This window comes from Gadus morhua, chromosome 1 (assembly GCF_902167405.1).
Source record: "Gadus morhua chromosome 1, gadMor3.0, whole genome shotgun sequence".
In the NCBI taxonomy this organism is placed as follows: domain Eukaryota; kingdom Metazoa; phylum Chordata; class Actinopteri; order Gadiformes; family Gadidae; genus Gadus; species Gadus morhua.
In genome coordinates, this window is record NC_044048.1 from 4,777,986 (window position 1) to 4,798,909 (window position 20,924).

General features: G+C 41.8%; 2 protein-coding genes across 4 annotated transcripts; one reads left to right on the forward strand and one right to left on the reverse strand.

The window, feature by feature from the left end:
• The first annotated feature begins 1,372 nt into the window (after positions 1 to 1,372).
• slc25a55a (solute carrier family 25 member 55a) lies at positions 1,373 to 8,321 on the forward strand. Of its 3 annotated transcripts, XM_030351116.1 has the most exons (10): positions 1,373 to 1,545; positions 2,166 to 2,261; positions 2,377 to 2,502; positions 3,258 to 3,313; positions 4,520 to 4,610; positions 5,995 to 6,113; positions 6,453 to 6,636; positions 6,856 to 7,010; positions 7,132 to 7,207; positions 7,330 to 8,321. In XM_030351116.1, the coding sequence occupies exons 2-10, from the start codon at positions 2,242 to 2,244 to the stop codon at positions 7,487 to 7,489; spliced, it is 987 nt and encodes a 328-aa protein (XP_030206976.1). In that variant the 5' UTR covers positions 1,373 to 1,545; positions 2,166 to 2,241; the 3' UTR covers positions 7,490 to 8,321. The 3 variants fall into 3 exon arrangements, with proteins under 3 accessions (XP_030206976.1, XP_030206992.1, XP_030206984.1); XM_030351132.1 differs by lacking the exon at positions 1,373 to 1,545 and having other exon boundaries at positions 2,160 to 2,261; positions 3,751 to 4,610; XM_030351124.1 differs by lacking the exons at positions 1,373 to 1,545; positions 2,166 to 2,261; positions 2,377 to 2,502 and adding an exon at positions 2,529 to 2,974.
• Positions 8,170 to 19,653, reverse strand: LOC115540129 (tetraspanin-2). The gene is made up of 8 exons (XM_030351143.1): positions 19,387 to 19,653; positions 16,917 to 17,019; positions 10,681 to 10,778; positions 10,104 to 10,178; positions 9,903 to 10,001; positions 9,752 to 9,817; positions 9,380 to 9,463; positions 8,170 to 9,209 (listed from the first exon to the last, which is right to left on the reverse strand). The coding sequence occupies exons 1-8, from the start codon at positions 19,453 to 19,455 to the stop codon at positions 9,144 to 9,146; spliced, it is 660 nt and encodes a 219-aa protein (XP_030207003.1). The 5' UTR covers positions 19,456 to 19,653; the 3' UTR covers positions 8,170 to 9,143.
• Between the last annotated feature and the right edge of the window lie 1,271 nt (positions 19,654 to 20,924).

Here is a 20,924-nt window from a genome sequence, read left to right on the forward strand (position 1 = left end):
TTATGTCTGTAAATAGTGATTAATCTGTTTGTTGCTGTTCATTATCACATTGTGTTCTGGACGGCAGCAGACTGTACAGTATGCACTGTTAACTAAATAAACACATAGTCACATGGCCTTATCCTCACATGACATCCCACCGCTATTTCAGCCCGCATGACTCACTTTGGAACGTCCAAATCTTTAATAGCACTGTTGTGAGAGTATAACCAAAACTTTGCAGCCATTCAAAGGGAGCCATACATGTAGGTGTCTAAAATACATTCAATATAATAATATTAATAATATAAAATATTGTTAATTTATGAGCTTACTTCTTTGTGTGCAGGCAGGGAACACAAATGTGTCAGAAAATCACATTGATTAATAAATATTAAAGGAACCATATCAGATCTGATTTAACATTAATGAAAGACGATATAGTAGATCCCTGCTCTCTGTTTCCTTTAGGGTTAGGCTTCCATTCTGCTTTCATAACACATTATTTAAATAGGAACAGAAGAGTGGTAGAAGGTGAAATGGCCACCATGCCTGTTCCATTGCCTTTGCAGAGAAAATATGTTAATGTATGTGTTTATTTAAATGTTAAAAATATAGACATTGTGCCCAGTATGATAAATAATAATTCTAATTCCCTGGTTCCTATCCTTTATGGCTAAAACCCAGCCAGCTCCCAACAGGAAATTGCATTAGTTGTCAAAAAGTATTATTGAAAAGGCTGGCTTCTTGCCAAAAAGAGTAGACCTTCAGGTTTACACTAGAAGTGTGATGGGCAGATGTACAAATGTACTTTATTGAAATGGCGCAAGTATTATTAACAAGAATTAATCAATCATGAAGAAATGTAAAAATGGAGGATAACAAGGATATTGTTAACGGCAGCTATTTGCAATTTTCTTTTCACTAGCAGATTATAGTTGCTGTAATCCCGTTCAGGGAACGCTGCCTTGGAAACCACTGTCCTATAGTGTATATATGTTTATATATGTATGTATATATATATATATATATATATATATATATATATATATATATATATATATATATATATATATATATATATATATATATATATATATATATATATATATAGATAGATAGATATATATAGATATTATGATAATATAATGGAAAATAACTGGACTACACTGAAACACTGTCCTAATACGTCATATATATATATGATGGAAAATAACTGGACTAACGATCACGACAAGGCTGGCTTCTTGCCTCCAATAGCAGACCTTCAGGTTTACACTAGAGGTGTGATGGGCAGTACATTCATGCCATTCTATGACAGGATTTCCCCTCTTGCAACTCGGATGGCTGGTGTCAGAGGCATCACCATGACTTTTAGTCCCGCCCACTTACCAACGACTGAACAGTTTAGTCCCGCCCCCCTACCCTTAGTACCGCCCACCTACCAAGGAATGGAATTTTCCACTAGCCGGCCCCCTCTTTATATTTGAACCCAAAACCCCGGAGATACCACTACAGCCGGTTACAGGATACGCTGCAGTTTGATTCAATAAGAAATTATACACGGTAAGAAACTTTGTTAAGTTGATGAATAGCTGCATTACAACTATTTCACGATTTACTGCCGTGATCCTTTATCTTTGCCACTTCAAGGTGTAAGAAATGTTAATGGTGATACGCTCGCCATGGTGGTATCGTTCTTCCTGCTGTCCGATAGAGAAGCTAGCATGTTACAATGGGCCAAAAATATGTAACGATTAGTTTACTTTGAAGTTCAAATTATTGTGGTTTTACTATTAGATGTTTATTCATTTTTCTAAAATTGACACGGTTTGTTGAACTACAATGCGTCATATCTGATAGTTCGCGTATTATATCCAACAGTAAGGGCTATTATATGGCAGAAAGGTTTTCCTTTTACAATGTTTTACAAAGCTTTGTGTTGCTCTGCTTTTATAACGAAGATCAGTTTACCGGAAGCGACAAAAAGAGCATTCCTGTGTGCTGTGAGAGCTAGACACGCCCCCTTTTAGAGGCACCTCGAGCAGCTGAAGGCGCGTCATGTGACCTATGACGTTGCGCGATAAGCTCTCCATTCAGATATATATCTGAGCTACTACTGTCTTGTGAGTGCAATACCTAGAAGTTTGCCTGCTTAAACTGATAATTGCAATTCTCTTTTTTAGGACTCGTCTCATATCGACTCTAGAAGACTCTTTGCACATTACATATATTTTTTTCTTTGATCATCACAAAATCAACATGTCTCAGCAACCAATCAGGTATGTTGTTTTAAAATATTTAATAATTAATTTCCTACCGGCTATTAAAATTGAACTAGGTTGTGAGTGTGCGATATGAGAATTTTACTAATATAAACCTTTTCTTCCCTTGTAGCCTGCCAGCCAAGCTTATTAATGGTGGAATTGCTGGCATCGTTGGGGTGACTTGTGTCTTCCCTATTGACCTGGCTAAAACCAGGCTACAAAACCAGAGACCAGGTCAACAGGTCTACAAAAGCATGTAAGTTCCCCCGGTAGACCCTCAGGGCCGTAGCTTTGTATTTGCAGAACAGGTTGTGCCAGCTGCATCTATCTTAAACAATGGTATTACCTGGAGGGCTATTGGCAGTTGCTGTTGTGACATAGGTTATTATAGTTTGCAAATTTAAAAGTACCTGACTTGACTCTGATGTGTAGCGCTCTATACTCTAGGTCTCATCATGTTGAACACAACATGATGCCAACGTTAGCTTTCATTCCCGTGTTGGGGCCTGTATCAAACAGCGATGTATTCCACCCTGGCAGCTACCTTGATGTATTTGCATGAGTTGGTTTGCATTCTTTGTTCGTAGGCTTGGTTTGAATGCAGCAACCTTTTGTTAAGCTCTCTTACTGAGGATCTCTAAGCCCAGGGGAATGTGGGGGCCAGGGTTGTTTTATGTTGCGCCATTCCAGCAGCCGCCATTTGGGCTCCAGCATGCCATCCCGCCCCAGTAGGGCTGCTGTACTCTAATGTGTTCCTATAGAGAGCTACACCCAGTTGGTCTTTGAAAGTAATCCTTGAAGTGTTTAGAAACATGACGGTGTTGGAAAGCACATTCGCCTTCTCTCTTCTCAAACTTAACCAAGTCTTATTTGCATGCATTACATACTTAAGCCCCAGAATCCAGTTTTCTTAGTTGAACATCCCCTTATTGTATAGCTTTCCCTTACATGTCCTATGCACTTACTTTCTATTTTGAGTCTTGTATACATTATTTATTTTTCTCTCTTTAGGGTTGACTGCCTTGTGAAGACAGTTAGGTCGGAGGGGTACTTTGGCATGTACAGAGGTAAGACATGTTCCCGCTTTAGAATGTAGCTCAGTCACTTCCAGAGATTTAAGCTGTCCTTAGAAAAAGTTGAAAAGTACCCAGACATTAATATAACATACTCTGGTTTAATTCTAATTCAACATTCTGTCTACTGCTTGGAAATGGACTTGGTTTACACCAAGTGGTAGCAATGTGTTAGACTGCTGTGAAATGTAAATAAAGTAAGGAAAGTGTTGTGCTCTCAGTTTAGTAGTAAGCACTGTCCTAAACAGGCGTCGAGTGACAACGGGCATAGCCCTGGTTTTGTTTCTAAAAGGGAAGGGGACATTGGCCGAGCTAACTGTTGGCCATCCCTTTTTAAATAAGAACTGTCTATTGAAGGGACCTTCTAGCGAGAGGTCTCCCAACTGTATGAGGAATGCCGTGTGTTTGCATCTGTGTTTTTCATATTGCAGACCCCTGGGATTTTGAAGGCTAGCCGATATGGCGCAGCCACGCTGGAGGCAAATCCTTTAATGGTTCTTACTACACTGCTCTTATTCATGAACATAACTAGGCACAGGTCTTTGTTTGAATGTCTTATGATTGTATGTCTTCTGTTTCCATGTCTATCTCGTAAAAACCGGCCACTCTTTTTTGGACTTCCTCTGTCTTTAGTTTTGTGTTTAGCCTGTTTGGTGAGCAATAGCTGTGCCCTTAAAGACTGGAGGAGGGTGGTGGGGTGTTTTTAAAAACCTCCGTGGCAACCAGACTGAAAGAATCTTGCCTTTAGCGGTTGGCCATGAGCCCCTTCCCCCCCAGTCTGAGTGCATGAAGGACCTGGCTCCTTTCCCACGCCATTGTCTCTTTACCCAATCCATTCTAATATTGTTCTCCTTCACTTATTAACCCCCTAACCCATCATTCATCACATAAACATAATTGTTCTATATTGAATAACAAGTGGGTCAGTTTTCTCTCTGCTCTAGTTATTCTTACGGCACGCTACGTCCTTCCTTCTCTCCGTTCTAACATGTTCCTAATCCACCTCTCTGCCCCTCCCCCCTTTTTCAATCCTCCATCCTTGAGCATCTCTTTCTGGATTTCATTCTGTTAATCAGATTCTATCGGTTGAGTAAATTAAACCTACTGTTAGTCGACCCTGGTTCTGAATGCGTTTCTTTGCTTGTCATGTGGTCACACGTTCGCAAAGTCGTTGCTCACTCCCAATGTTTTTCTCCTCAGGTGCTGCGGTCAATCTCACCCTGGTCACCCCTGAGAAGGCCATAAAGCTGGCTGCCAACGACTTCTTCCGCCATCACCTCAGCAAAGACGGGTAAGAAAGGACGACCCTGGAGCCTTCCCTGCAGTGTTAATTTCGTTAATGAAAAATATGACGAAAAATGTTCGTCAACAACCTTTTTTCCGTGACTAAGACGAGACGTTGACGAGCTAAAAATAGATCTGTGATAATAAAAACGATGACGAAATGTCATTTTGTTTTCGTTGACGAGACGAGACAGGACGAAAATGTTATTGGTGTGCTGTTTGGACATTCAAAATGCACGATATTTTCCAATCAGTACACTCCCGTAAGGTTCTTATGCAACTGTTCACTCCTCCAGTAAATAGGACGGACCTTAGCTACGACTTGGCAACGGGAGGTATGGTCCACTCAGCTATGAGCTAACGTTACGCATTGTACATGATTCGAAATTCTTCCCAGCTTTTATTCCACAGATACTAGGGTCTATAGCATATAACCGCGTTGTCTGATTACAGTTTAATTTATTTTTCACAATTTACCGGCTCTCGTTTTGAAGAAAATCACCGCGCCATTCGTTTCAATGGGAATCGCCACGGTCTATACTTCAACATAAGGTGGACTTTGAAATTCGTCCCAGCCTTTATACCCAAGATACTATCGGGTTTATAGCATATAACCGCGTTTTCTGATTACAGTTTAATGCATTTTTCACAATTTACCAGCTATCGTTTTGAAGGCTGAACAGACAAGAGTAGTAAAGTGTGACGTCACGTTTCGAGAGCAACAGATTTTCGGTTCTACGCAACCAAATTAACACGGGGAAATCCTATGGCACACAAACCTTTTATAGAAAAGGAACAATCTTTTTGCGAATTGATTTGTGAGTTTGCTTTACCAATGATGTAAGTAATATTGAGAATAGATTGTCTTCATATTAAAAAAAAAACTAAACTAACGTTTACAAACGTTTCCTTTTAATACCCCAGGGGAATACATGAACGCCTCGACATTTTTCGATTGGTAGTGATTTTCACCTCTTGAAATTGATTTATTTTAAGCAATGGAGAACACCATCTCTCGTTCGGTTGTTTAGAACTGAAAATCCGACTGCCAGGACAACGTAACGTTTTCACTTTAGTACTCTATTTGAGTGGAACAACTTAGCAGGTGTCCATATAGCCTATATAGGGTTAGCCTATTTGAACTAGTTTAAAAAGAGAAAACATTTTGACTAAAAGTAATGACTAAAAGTTGACTAAAATGTAAGGAATTTTCGTCGACTAAAACTAGACTAAAACTACAAAGGAAAACAATGACTAAAATGTGACTAAGCATTTTCGTCAAAAGACTAAGACTAAGACTAAATCTAAAATAGCTGACAAAATTGACACTGCTTCCCTGGCCCCCGCTCTCGCCGTGGTTCACTGACTCATTCCCCGTTGTGTCCGGACAGTAAGGGGCTGACGGTGCTCAGGGAGATGCTGGCCGGCTGCGGGGCGGGCATGTGTCAGGTGGTAATCACCACCCCCATGGAGATGCTGAAGATCCAGCTGCAGGACGCCGGAAGAATAGGTATGTCCTGTTTGGTCGTCTCTAAAGCAGACGAGGTACGGCTCTACGTGCAACTTGCCCGTTGCCGGGGCCCAACGGGAGCTCCTCTCTGTTGTGGCAAATACGATCTCCAGGCTGGTTGTATTTACTGAACATCTCAAGATGATGGACGCACTCGTACAGCTAAACATAATACGTGTTGGCCTACAGTTGTGACTATATAAGGGATCTACATCGTGTTCTGTATCCTCTTTGTTACTCCTTTGACATAGGCATACTTCATTAAACGGTACCCCTTTCAACCAGTTTCACCGTTAAATGGAATGCATTACTTAACCTTTTTAACTTGTGTTCCTCCAGCTGCCCAGCGGAGCCCCGGCGTCATGAGCTCGGTGAAGCTGGTCGTCCCCAACCCCATACTGACCCGCTCCTACAATGTGGCGGCCTTGCCGCGGCCCGCGTCGGCCATGCAGATCGCCCGGGAGCTGCTCCACACCCAGGGCGTCCAGGGCCTGTACCGAGGCCTGGGGGCCACCATCATGAGGTGAGCCACAATACTGTTAGTTTGCATAGGTATGCCTTCTTTGAGTCAACCCCCTCTCTAGGACTATAAATAAGCATAATGCACACTGGCAGTGGTCCTTTCGATAAGCATGATCGGCCAAAATATGTATTGTTGATTGAATTGACAAAAAGTAAAATATATCTACATTTTTCTGACCCGATTATCCCAAATAATAATTTCCCTGTATCTTCTTTCCAGAGACGTTCCGTTCTCTGTGGTGTACTTCCCGTTGTTCGCCCACCTGAACCGCCTGGGGAAGCCCAGCTTAGACCAGCCCCCCCCTTTCTACTGGGCCTTCCTGTCCGGCGCCCTGGCCGGCTCCACGGCCGCCGTCGCGGTGAACCCTTGTGACGGTGAGCCCTCTCTCCATGGACAGTACGAGCGGACGGAGACGCACGGCGCACCCCGTCTGTGGGGCTCCTCGCGGTTTCTCTTCCCGAGTTAATTATTTTGCGGTCTGTTTTTTCTCCCCAGTCGTGAAGACAAGACTGCAGTCCTTGAGCAAAGCGGGCGGTGAGGAGACGTACACGGGCGTGGTGGACTGTATACGGTACGATGGCGCCAGTATCAGTGATAATCTCCTCCTGTGGTATCTTTTTGTCGAGGGCTTACTAAGCTGAATTCTCAACTCATCCCAGCTTTCTTTCTCCTTCCTGCCTGTGTGTTTTCCAGGAAGATCCTGCAGAAGGAAGGACCCTCGGCCTTCCTGAAGGGAGCGGGCTGCCGGGCGCTGGTCATCGCGCCTCTCTTCGGTATTGCACAGGTCATGTACTTCCTGGGAGTGGGAGAGTACATCCTAGAGAACTCTCCTCTCAGCCTCATGTCCACATAAGGAGACTGCGTTGAAGTGTCCCCCGTCAAGCAGGCTGACTATGCATTCCCCCCCCCTCCCCCAAGATGAGAGGAAGTCTGTTTGACAACGGATGGGCAGCTATACACCGAATCAGTGTGCCCGAGGAACCCTGGAGGCGATACGGGGTTACGCACTTTGATGCACTTCCCATGTTTCCCTGATCCAGCCAGTGACCAATGGCAGTATAGTTTGGTTTGTTCCAGGCTTGTACGACTCCAGAATGCCGTGTTCTGTATGCATCTTGTGTACGTCTTGGGTTTCCCTCTGTGAGGGAAAGAAGATCTAAAAGTGAACGTATTCTTTTTTTTTTTTGGTCAAAAAATGCTTGACAGCAGTACTGTGTAGTCATATTTATATCTGACTGAAATACTTGTTAAAGCAGAAGGGCTGTTATTTATATTTATTTTTTAAAGAATAACTTATACTTAATGGCTCTACTATTTGCTTTGACTGATATATTTTTGATACATTTTAGAGTGTTTTTTCCATTGGACCATCCAGACAACTGTCTAGTCTGTACCTGAGGTGTTACATGTACTGTTTGTTTTGCCAATACTTGAGATGCAGAATTCCACACATAATACGGGTTTGTCCATGTAAACTCAAAATGGTGGTGAGACCATAGCCCGTAGCCTAAGCCTCAAACATTCATACATTCATCTTTTTAGTTTGTTTTATTAAAATGGTCAGTTAATATTTCAATAAGACAATCTGTGTTATGTTCCAACAAAATGTTTTCTATGTGTGTCGTATGTGGATTTCTAGCTAGCTATTTAAATAAAGCACAGCTCTCTCTGGCTGAGTAAACCTATGACTTGTGCAGATGACTCCTATCTACATGCGGACAAAAGCAATTGTCCTAAACGCCAAATGTATTTCTTAGTTTAGTTAAGAATATGTGTGCGTTAAATCATCTCATTTGCACACTAACCAATGAACAGCCTAAATATTCAGCACACTACAAACAGCTGACACTTCACATGATATTGCTTAAAAAGAGCATGTGAAAACATTGCAATGTGGGATTATTACTGTGGACCGTGAACAAGATTATAGCAGTGGTTTTGCATCTCCTCACCCTCTGGGCTGATAAAGATCACATTGTTCCGTTAAGGCAAATACTTCATTAAACTAGGAGATGGGGGTTAGCTTGATTAAATTGGAATAGGGCGAGTAAATGTTTAACGATAGTGTAAGTCTAGGCACATCATGAATTTTATGAAACAGTCCTTAAAACATTGAAGCCTTCATCTAACTCATAGACATTTAAGTTTTATATCACTTAACATTGATCAAATAAATAATTGTAATGTACTGGAGTTGCCTTCAACCAGGTCGGTTATCGTTATTTACAGTTATACTCTATTGCATTTCTGTTAAACTGGCTATAAACAAACAAAGTAGCCATTTATATTTGGCAAGTGTGTAAAAAAAATGCTTTCTTGTTCATTTTAGTGCTAATAGATTTTTTGCAAACAAAGAAGGTCCTTCCAATTGTAATGAATTCATTCCTTCAAGGCTTAAAAGATGGGAAACACTGTCTCCAATCAGTGGACAGGCTAAGTATTAGCTGTACATTAAGATGTATGTTGGAACGGCTGGTAGGAGTGTGAGTAGTGCCGAATGAGTATTCCTAGATGATCTCCCGGCTGTTCCTGATCGCACAACACAGAACCATACTGAAGATCATGCCAAGCACCTGCAAGAAACCAGAGGGATACGTTTACATTGTATGTTACATTGACATGTTTAAAAACACTGCATAGACATGAAATAGTGTCATCTCTGGGGAAAGAAGAGTCCATTAAGAGCAAGCGGACGATAGTCTAAGCTCATGTGTGTTCATGACTCATGTGGAAGAGACCTCACCATGACTCCTGCAACTCCAATCCCAACGAAGCCGACTATATAGAGCTTCTCATTGAAGAAGTCTGTTATTGCAGTCAAACAGTCCTGTGGGAACATGAAACAGTTAACAGTTGGACGTCATTTCTGGAGAAACTGCCATTTCTGTTAAACAGACCCAAATTTCACAGGTTAATGTTCTATATTTCATAATGCTTAAAACCAAAGTGTTCGTGTGCTCCATTACTCCTTATGCACTAAGGCTAGTTTAACAAATACATGTTTACAGGTTTAACAGGTTTGGTCATGTTAAAGACTGTCAGAAGCATTAGCTATGCTTTGTTGAATGGCTTTTTGAAATTGTCCTGCCACTAAGAGTTCCAAAGAAGACCCTACCTTGGTTTTCTCTTCAGTTTCTGGGCACAGAGCTGGGTCTGGGCTGGACCCTCCACAGCAATGCAGCTACAGGAAAGATGGAAGCAACATCCTCTTTCTGCCATGAACATTTTGGGAATTAAATGGAGATGATGCACGGTAATCTACTTACAACACTGTGGTAGATAGAAGCTACTGTGGTGCCATTGTAGTTGGGGTCTGCAGCTTCGGCAACTGAAGTGCTGTAGAACTTTTGAACTTCCTCAATAATCTAATATAGAAGGGAATAAATAAGAGTCAATAAGCTATTCATAGGACATGGTGTGTGTTATGAATATTGCATATAGAGTTGTTGTTTTTTGTTAAGGCCTACCTGCTCCTGGTTTAAGAAACCAAAAACGCCAGCAGCAACCTCGGCCCCAAAGATTATCAAAAGACAAGCAAAGAACTGTGGAATAAAAAACACTAGTTTAAAAGGCATCCACTGGCAGCTTATCACGCCTGCTTTAGTTATTCTAAAATAAGGGTGATCACCTTACATGTGCTGAGGAGTTTCTATGATATATATTTATAGATTCTATTTAGATTTTTAGTCTCGAAAGTTTCTATTAGGATTGCGATTATGATGAAAACCACGTCGTCCCTAGAGCCATTTTCCCGTTCTGGGATAGTGTAGAAACAGGGCGGTGCAACTCTGCTCCCTGTTGAGGTATAAAGGGCTCCTTCTAAAGCCACCAAAACACAATGACTCTTTTCTTGTGCAATTATACACTGATTAAAACATAGTTATGAACATATATACCATTTCTGTCAAGTCTGTTCCTTCAGATGCCACTAAATTAAATGAAACTGGACTTTTGACCTAGGCTTGAAGATTCTACACATATTGCTTATAACACCAATGCGTGGGGTGCCATACGACAGTGGCCGTGACACACATATGGACCCACCGACGCCAGAAGACACTGAGATTCTCGCACAGCGCCAAAACAGCCAAAGAAGCCCACCACCATCATGAGCCCACCTGCACAAATCAAGATGTAGACCGCTGTGGAGACAAGAGTCCAGAGGCAGAGATCAGGATCTATCTATTGAAGCCTGCTATGTTTTTATAATTTGGATGAATTTGACATTACATGAGTAGCTAACACACACACACAAACACATGCACACACACACACACACACACACACACACACACACACACACACACACACACACACACACACACACACACACACACACACACACACACACACACACACACACACACACACAAAACACACACACACACACACACACACACAAAAACACGCACACAGGGGGCATGATTCCATGTATACTTGTTATTTTTACTACACAGATTAACAAACATACATTTCACAATTGCATTGCCATGGTTTTCTATGTCTTCAAACCAATGATATTTGTATGATACAGCACATATATGTTGCAATTTCATCATATTAGCAGTTTTTTAATGCTCTAACTTGTTGAAAAAGTGTTAAACCAATGATAAAAAAAAAGCACAAATTTCCATAAATGAGAGTGATGTTTAGCTCCATGGGAATACAACTGAATACTACATTTGGAGAACTGAAGCAGTGGGGTCATTAAGAACCAACCTGAAGAGGGCAGCAACATGCAATTCTTGGTCAAAACTATTGTTTTTGTATTCTGGATTACAATACAAAAAAGTTTGTTTATTTTGTTTGTGTTGATATGGATACTCCTGGGTCTGAAATAAAGAATTATAATACACAAACTCTGGATGGTTGGGAAAACCGTTACCTTATTTTAGCTCACTTTTGTGAGATAAGATACTGTGCAGCCTGATGCTAGTCCTGATAAACTTTATAAGTAAACACCCCCCTTGGCTCCCAGCCCTCACTACCAAAGTGCTCACGCTGTAACTGTACACCGGGCGGCTCTCAGGAGAGCAGTAGGGAGCCTAATCACTGACATGGGCAGGAACTGCTGTGGGAATGTAATTAATACACACTGGGAAACGTGTATGCTTGTTTTCCTGCTACATGGACCACAGCTTCAAGGAAAGAAAGCCAATGCACCTCATATTCCTCAATGGCAAACGTCAAAACAGAACTTAAAGTTGTTTGATATAAAATAATTCTCTATCAATAAATATTAGGTTCAGAAGCCATCTCGGAAAGATATGCATTTACTTTAAAACTGATATGTAAAGATAGGTCTTTACATATCAGTTTTCCATTACTTCACTTGTGGAGGTAGATGCCTCTTCTTGTGGAGTACTTCATCTTCTGGAAATTGTTTACATTTTATCATTATTTTAAGTTGGACACACACACACACACACACACACACACACACACACACACACACACACACACACACACACACACACACACACACACACACACACACACACACACACACACACACACACACACACACACACGACAGGGAGCTCTGTTTACGGCTTGAATCATGTGGGCACAGAGGTGACAGAATGGAAACAGGAATGACCCGTAGGGAGGGCCGCTCCTGGCCCCGCTGGCTACACATCACTCCCACTGGTCTCGCTGCTAGAGCGTATACACACACACACTATGAGGTAACACATGTGAAACATCACTCCCACTGGCCTCGCTGCTAGATAGGGGTGTAACGATCCATCGATGTAGATCGATACATCGATTGACGATCCAACTGCATCGATGCAACGCCCAAACATTGATGCATATCGCTGTATTATACGCTTTTATTTTGTCAATCTCCTTGCGCGGTTGTTTGTGAAACTATTTCTGCACAAGTGCGCCAAGACGCTCGCATCCGTTCTTCAGTTAAACGAGGCAAGCAGCAAGATAGCTACAGCGAGCACATGTGTGTGCGCGATGACGGCTAGTTTGTAAAGTTAGTGGAACTAGGAATAAAGTACCCAGCCCGTCAAGAAACAGTGGCCGCTTCATTCTGACCATATTCCGACCTAGCAGCCGAATTGACAGGGATATTCTCTGATATCATGAATCTTAAAGACTGAGTCGGGTTCTCCCAGTCTCTGGTACTTAAACAACAAGTAAAGACTCGTAGTGGGGGTTATCTCGGCCATGGTGGAGAAGGAATTGGGTGAAAGGAACTTTGGCTTTGACTCTCTGAAGTCCAGATTGAACCGCAACATTTTGAGGTGAAAGGAAATGTTGCCGTATGCGGACTCTGCATACGACGAGAAGTCTGTGGGTATGAAATTCTTCGGCCAATGAATCGATTTTCTCACCGCCATGTATAATCGGCAATTACAGTTGTCCAATTGAGGAGCATAATCTAACTATGGCTTTAATCAGATTAAGCTGTACATGGGAAAGTACTGATTGTTAGGCCTCAGTGGATTCCGTACGCAACAGTGGTACACTGATAAACCATCATGAATAATTAATCCTAACATCTTGGCTTAGGCTGGTTTAAGGCAACTGGTTACCTTTATGCATTGCAAACCTCATATAGTTCAATAACTGCTAGTCTGATTCATTTAAAACCCTAATGTCAATAACGTACATGGTATATAGTTGTCCATGCAAGTCTTAGATATAGGCCAAATGGCCAGATGTTGTCAGAACATCAGGCTTGGACCAGCGTTAACGTTACTGAATTACAGGCTAAAACACTCAGTCCTCGATCTGGGCTTTAACTTGTAGGCAATTATTATTCATGGAGTATGCTTCCACGTTAAAAACCTCTAAAACATCAATCATGAACAAAAACAATGTCATGGGCTGGATGAGATCAGTCCAATATCATTGCCGCCCGGTTGAGGAAAGTATTCTAAGGACATTGTTCTACAAAGGAAATTCTTAAAGTTAACATTAAAGTTTCTTAAAGTTAACATAAGTGATCTTTGGCGTTTTTGGAGGAGTAGCATCAGCATGTGGCGCAGTTCCATTTCATTTCCACATTCATTTAGATCAACACTAGGGTTGTACAATACTTTAATGTGGTACTCTGCAAGACATGCCTATTTACAACAGGGACAATGAGACTATACTAAATGCAGGTAGTACGTTTGTGGAATTGAGACAACTGCTCAGACGTGCTTCATCTGGATGATCCGGGAAAGCACGATCGCGCACATGCTCGGAAACCAGTTGGCTCATAACACTGGGCAATAGAATCTCAAAACTCATGAATCGTGTACAATATAAGATGATTTAGTTCAGTGTTCTAATGCTACTGCTGAGTAGTTCTTCAAGGAAAGGGTTCAAATCCGGGATTGCTTTTAACTGACTTTATTGTTAAAGTAGTCATGTTTCGGTATGGTAACTGGCTATGGAACGAAAGTCTAGGAATCGTGTCGAACACGTGTGAGAGATAATAACTCTGGCTACTACGGGACATGGGCAGAGGCCCATGTCCCCTCGCGGGTGTCGCTGAAAATCTCTGAAGCCCTCCACCTAGTGTGCACAGGTAGAGACCTACAAGTGGGCGTGGCCTAGTGGGCGTGGCCGGGGTGCCGTAATGGCATCGGCTTCTTCAGGTGATGCCTTCTGTGGTGGAGCAGCCTTCAATAAGGTCTTGCTCCCCTTGTGGCTATGTATAGTATTTACGGCTAATATGTTTGGTCCTGCTTCATTGGGTCTATGTGTGGGTAGGTTAGATTCTTAAAATACGTAACACTACAAAGAACCATGGGATATAGCCAGCCTAGCTCGTTAGTGAACATGCCTAACGATCTGACTAGCGGAGAAAGAATGATCAGTACGGATTTACATTAACAGTCATCAGGATAAGTAGCAGTAGCGAAAAAGCCCAAACCTTCATCAACACATCATCTGTCATTTACACACAACTTCCCCGAAACTGCAGAAATTTTCTTAGCTCCAACGTAAACAACCAACCATATATTGACAGTTCTAATCAGAGACGGAAACTAAATTCCTCTTAAAGGGCCAGTGACCTAATACAGGTAAACTAAATTCCTCTTAAAGGACCAATGACCAAATACAGGTCAACTAAATTCCTGTTAAAGGGCCTGTAAACTAATACAGGTCAAATTAATTCCCCTTAAAAGACCAGTGACTGCATACAGGTTAACTCAATTTCTCTTAAAGGGCCAGTGACCTAATTCAGGTCAACTCAATTCCCCTTAAATTGCCAGTGGCCACATACAGGTCAACTCAATTCCCCTTAAAGGGCAAGTGACAACATACAGGTCAACTCAATTCCCCTTAAAGGGCAAGTGACCTCATACAGGTCAACTCAATTCCCCTTAAAGGGAAAGTGACCTCATACAGGTCGACTCAATTCCCCTTAAAGGGCCAGTGACCTCATAGAGGTCAACTCAATCAAATCTGCAATCCTTTTTATTCTACATGGAGGGGGTGCATTTAAGATATTAAGTGAATGATTGATGACGTCGCTTCCTTTGTGAATGTGAGCACACATCGAATATTTGATTATTTGTTCGTACCTCCCACTGATTATCCAACCATGATAGCATTGAGTTATTCACATTCCTAGTATCACAACACATGACCCAGGGAAGAGTGTAGGATGGAGGACTGACATAACCATACGTGCTCCTACGCCTACTAATAATACTACACCCGAGGGTGGTAGGGGGGGCCGGGATCTGTGAAAGAACGATGAGGAAGCTGTTCAAATGAAGTCACCATGTTAGGTCACGCTGCAAAAGGGATACACAACAAGAATAGGCTTCATTCTAGTGTCGTCGTCCTACGGACCCCCTGGACTATAGAGGGCCTATTGTGTGAGGCGCTCACAACAGAATGCCTCACAGGCGACTGGAATAGAACATCTTGTGAGATTTAAAAAGGAGCTTGTCTTGGGGCGCTGGTTTGTAGTGTACATTGTGCCTAATGTAGAATTCATAAGGAATGCATTTCTCACCCAGTAGGTTTCATTGTATTCACTTTGATTTAATAGTGTTGTTGAAACTGGAATAACGTGACTTCACCCAAAACAGCTGCACCATGTTTAAGCTTAAGGTTTATAGCAGTACTCCAGGACTATGAGAGGAATACTCTTCTTTGTTTTCCTATCAGACTACACTAAACAATGATCAAGGCTTACACAATTGATTATTTTCTAACTATATATATACAAATATACAGAATATGTAGTTAGAAAATAATCTATTATGTTGTGTAAGCTTTAATCATACATGTATATAGATCATATAAAGATCATATATATATATATATATATATATATATATATATATATATAAACATGATGCATGGGACTAGGATAGGTTAGAAAATATCATTCACGTTATGTTGTGTAAGACTATGTAAATATATATATATATAACGGTTTATATACTTTTCTGATTGCTAGGTTGAATACAGTGACACATAATACACACAACACAACATAATATATAATAAATATTATATTATATATCCTAATTATATTATATTATAAAAGTATAATATAAATGAAATACAATGCAATATTTTCCTATGTGAAGGTGAGGTAGGTATGTGTTGGTGGGTGGGGGTACCTATGTGAAGGTAAGGTGGGTATGTGTTGGTGGGGGTACCTATGTGAAGGTGAGGTTGGTATGTGTTGGTGGGTGGGGGTACCTATGTGAAGGTGAGGTGAGTATGTGTTGGTGGGGGTACCTATGTGAAGGTAAGGTGGGTATGTGTTGGTGGGGGTACCTATGTGAAGGTGAGGTTGGTATGTGTTGGTGGGTGGGGGTACCTATGTGAAGGTAAGGTGGGTATGTGTTGGTGGGGGTACCTATGTGAAGGTGAGGTGGGTATGTGTTGGTGGGGGTACCTATGTGAAGGTGAGGTGGGTATGTGTTGCTGGTGGGGGTACCTATGTGAAGGTAAGGTGAGTATGTGTTGGTGGGGGTACCTATGTGAAGGTAAGGTGGGTATGTGTTGGTGGGGGTACCTATGTGAAGGTGAGGTGAGTATGTGTTGGTGGGGGTACCTATGTGAAGGTGAGGTGAGTATGTGTTGGTGGGTGGGGGTACCTATGTGAAGGTAAGGTGAGTATGTGTTGGTGGGTGGGGGTACCTATGTGAAGGTGAGGTGGGTATGTGTTGGTGGGTGGGGGTACCTATGTGAAGGTGAGGTGGGTATGTGTTGGTGGGTGGGGGTACCTATGTGAAGGTGAGGTGAGTATGTGTTGGTGGGGGTACCTATGTGAAGGTGAGGTGAGTATGTGTTGGTGGGGGTACCTATGAAGAAGCTGTCTGGGGCTCCAGCACCGGCTAGAAGCAGGTCGGTGTCCGAGTCACACCTCAGCCACACCCCCACGGCCAGGACCATGGAGCCAGACAGCTGGGGACAGCAGACAGCATCAGAGCACAGGTTTGGAGGACAATTGGTTTAAAGATTTGGGGGGAAATCACTGAAAATGTGTTATATTGACAAACAGTATTAGAAAATAATGATGATTATGTGGCTTCCTGTTTTCCCCACCTATTTTAAACAGATGGAGATGTCTCACATATTCTTGGTATTCTGCTGTGAGGGGTCACACCAAATGAATAAGCGCCTTGGTGACTGTGTGATGCTGTCAGAACCACATTCAACGAAGGCGGATCATTTTGGAAGCACTGTTCTTTTTAGATTCACTTTTGTTTAAAATGTCTCCATTTTGTATGAATAATTACTCGAAGGGACCAGTAGTGAAAACTACTCATTATGTAATCGTAACAATGCTGTTTGGCTTACAATGTTATATTAATACAACTTGGTTCCTCTTTGCAGCTCAATGAGGCAAATCTCGGTATCCGTTTATGGCTTCAAATTATGCCCTGTGAGGCCTCCGGCCGCCCTCACTGTCCAAAAATTAGTGTAGGCTGCTGTAACCAAGCCACAAGGCCTGGTAACCAAGCCACAAGGCCTGGTTACCAGCCACAAGGCCTGGTAACCAAGCCACAAAGCCTGCAAACCAAGCCACAAAGCCTGCTAACCAAGCCACAAGGCCTGGTTACCAAGCCAAACAGCAAAAGACTTGTGATGTATCACTTCAGTTTCTAAACAATACCGTGGCTTTTCTTGTCTGCTTGACAGAGAATGCAATGTCTGGAATTATATAGATGATTAAACACTGAACAATGAAAAAATAAGTTACATACTTATACTTACCCTTACTTTCAATATTTTAGGCAACGTTACATATTAAAGCCCGGTGTGTTAAATTGGGGTGGCCACTAGGGGAGGTTGAAAATTGCAACTGCATTCTTCTGCATGATGAGAACACAAGCAACTCTGTGTCTTGGTTAATTATTACCTGATTTGATCATTGACATCTACATTGTGGGGAGGATGTGGAACTGTTAAAATAGAGAGAGAGGATTCTAGTGTAGGCAAACATTCAAATAGGTTAATTGTCTAGAACTATTGTGTACATAGTCACCGTGAACACTGTACAAGTTGTGGGACATAGTGGAGATATCAGCCTTCTACGGTTCTAACACACAGTGCTCTTATCCCATTCATGATGGTAAACCACAAGCATGGACCTATAATTATCGCCATCGGTTCAACGTATTGATGATTCACCTCAATGCTCTACAGGCTGATGTTTACTCGCTGCTTTTAATAAAAATATGTTTAGCAGTTGTTTCGTTTTGGATATCAACTTTATTCGAAAGAGAGTGAGACCTACTCTTAGAAAAAAAAAAAAACTAACGTTTCCAATATATGGATATATTGAGGAACAAACACCCTATCATAATCTCCCTCATCCGCAAACTGCCATTCGCTACACTATTTCACCGTCTATGAAGAGCTTGATTTCCTTGTCCGAGATAGGGTAAAGCATAGGAGCATTTTAGTGATTTATGTGCACCTCCATCTGTGTGGCTGCTGTCAGCTTCCGAGAAAAGGTTAAGCTTCTAGGCTACATGCCACGAGGGTTACGCCCATTAGATATATATAGGCCTACATAGTATAACGCCACATGTGTGGTGCATTTCATGTAGGCTACATCATTGAGATGGGATCTGACAGGTCCCATTGAGATGGGATCTGACAGGTCCCATTGAGATGGGACGGGACCGGTCCCATTGAGATGGGATGGGACCCGGTCCCAATGAGATAAAATGGGACCCGGTCCCAATGAAATAAGATGGGACCGGTCCAATTGAGATTTATTTATTCATTTATTTCAAGACAATGCACATTAATAAACATGTACAGCAGTACAGATAAATGCGCCAGATTGTAGCCCAGGGGCTAATTTCCAACTGTAGTCCATTAGGCAGGTTGATGTAACAGTACAAATGACGAGAGGGGACCACATCGGACAATGGCACAGGAAGACTTTCATTAGCTTTGATGAGAATTTGAAGACAAACAGCGTTACGTTAGTACGCTGTTAGTAGGCTACGCTACGTTAGTAGATCACAGTGTTCAAAATGATAAAAGGAGTCGACACCTTGAGCATTTTCATCTGAATTTAAAGCACATTTAATGATGACTGAGGCAGACATATCCTAATTGAGTAAACCACTACAGTTGTTTAGTTGTATATAAATAAATGTGCACGGCAAAAATATCAATAGTTGGTCTTTTCAAAATCGGCAAAACGGTTTCTTTGTACGAGCAAAAGGGTTACCACTGAGGAACAAAGCGTTTTATCAACGCAACATTGTGTTTCCATGCAAGATTATAATTGTCGTTTCCGGAGAGACTTACCCAGAATATGAAGTTGAATACGAATAAGAGATATTTCACGCATTTCATTCCACCTTGTACTTTACTCATTGTGAGTGAAGATTTCTGCAATCCACAATGCAAACGACTTGACGAAACGGGTTCCTTGATTCTCCAATGCCTCTAAACCTCGTTGTCCAGGCTGTGCACACCGTCTTCAGACCTGCACCGCAACGCTACTCTCGAAAACATGACAACACGGCTCTGGTCTCGTGGGGTCGAGCCTCTTCGCACCGCCCATTTCTCTACTATCGCACGGCCACGGGGGTCATTCACAAGTCACAAGGATCATTTATCATTTACTTTCTTTGCTCTCAAAAGTCTGCAAATGGTTAAACAGATGCATGCCACTATGTGGCTTATCTGTTTGTTATGTATTTGATGGAGCTATACCTATTCTCTGCTGATCTTAATGGGCCCGTTAAGCCTGGTACTCAGGGCCGGTGCTGGCCGTTTCAGGGGGGCGGGAGCCTCTTTTTATATATTAGGTAAAAGCATCTAATTTGCCGTAATTGAGTGATAGGTTATACAATAAAGAAAAAATAACGGTGGGCCTCTTCATAACTAATTTATATATTTTTGTAATTCAATATTTCTTTTTTTTTACAAACCTTAATTTTTGGCAGCTGTAATTGCAGCGGAAGGTTGGCTCTACAAAGTATTGACACACTGAATATAAATGCAGTTTTTTCGATTTTTTTATTTGCTGACAATTTTGAAAACTATCATTTCTGTTTTCCACTTTACAATTATGTGCTACTTTGGTTGGTCGATCACATAAAATCTCATTAAAAAACATTTAAGTTTGTGGTTGTACAACCTCAAGGCACTGTATGTTCACATGTTCTGTCAATGTTATTCTGTTAGGTGCCCATTCGCAACCTTTCGTGTGGGTGAGTTTGTGTGTGTGTGTGTGTGTGTGTGTGTGTGTGTGTGTGTGTGTGTGTGTGTGTGTGTGTGTGTGTGTGTGTGTGTGTGTGTGTGTGTGTGTGTGTGTGTGTGTGTGTGTGTGTGTGTGTGTGTGCGCGTGTGTGTGGGTGGGTGTGTGTTGATACAAAGACACACATTTTTACAAACCTTTATAATCAACCAAAGTGTATGGAGCCTGGGAGGTGACATTAGAGTAGGCCTATTTTATAGTTTTTTGTATAATTTTTTTAACTCACACAGGTGCGCTCTGCTAAAGTGCGTGTGTGCTTAAACACGGCCCCTGCCCTGTGCTATTCCATTGGTAAGACAGAGTCATGGACGGAAACAATACAGCTGTTTTTTTTAGTTTTTGAGATACCTCGAAAATCCCAAGAGAAGCTGCGTTAAAGGCACCCAGTGCAACTTTATGTAAACGTTCAATGAAAAATAAACATTCAATTTCTAGTCTTTTTTACACGTAGTAAGTTTCAATAACTCCATACCATTACATATCGACATTCAAGGAGCAAAGATGAGACGTCGTTGTGTGGTGAGAACTGATAGAAAATCGTAAACAACAACAATCGCCGGTGGGGAGAAGCCATTTTTCC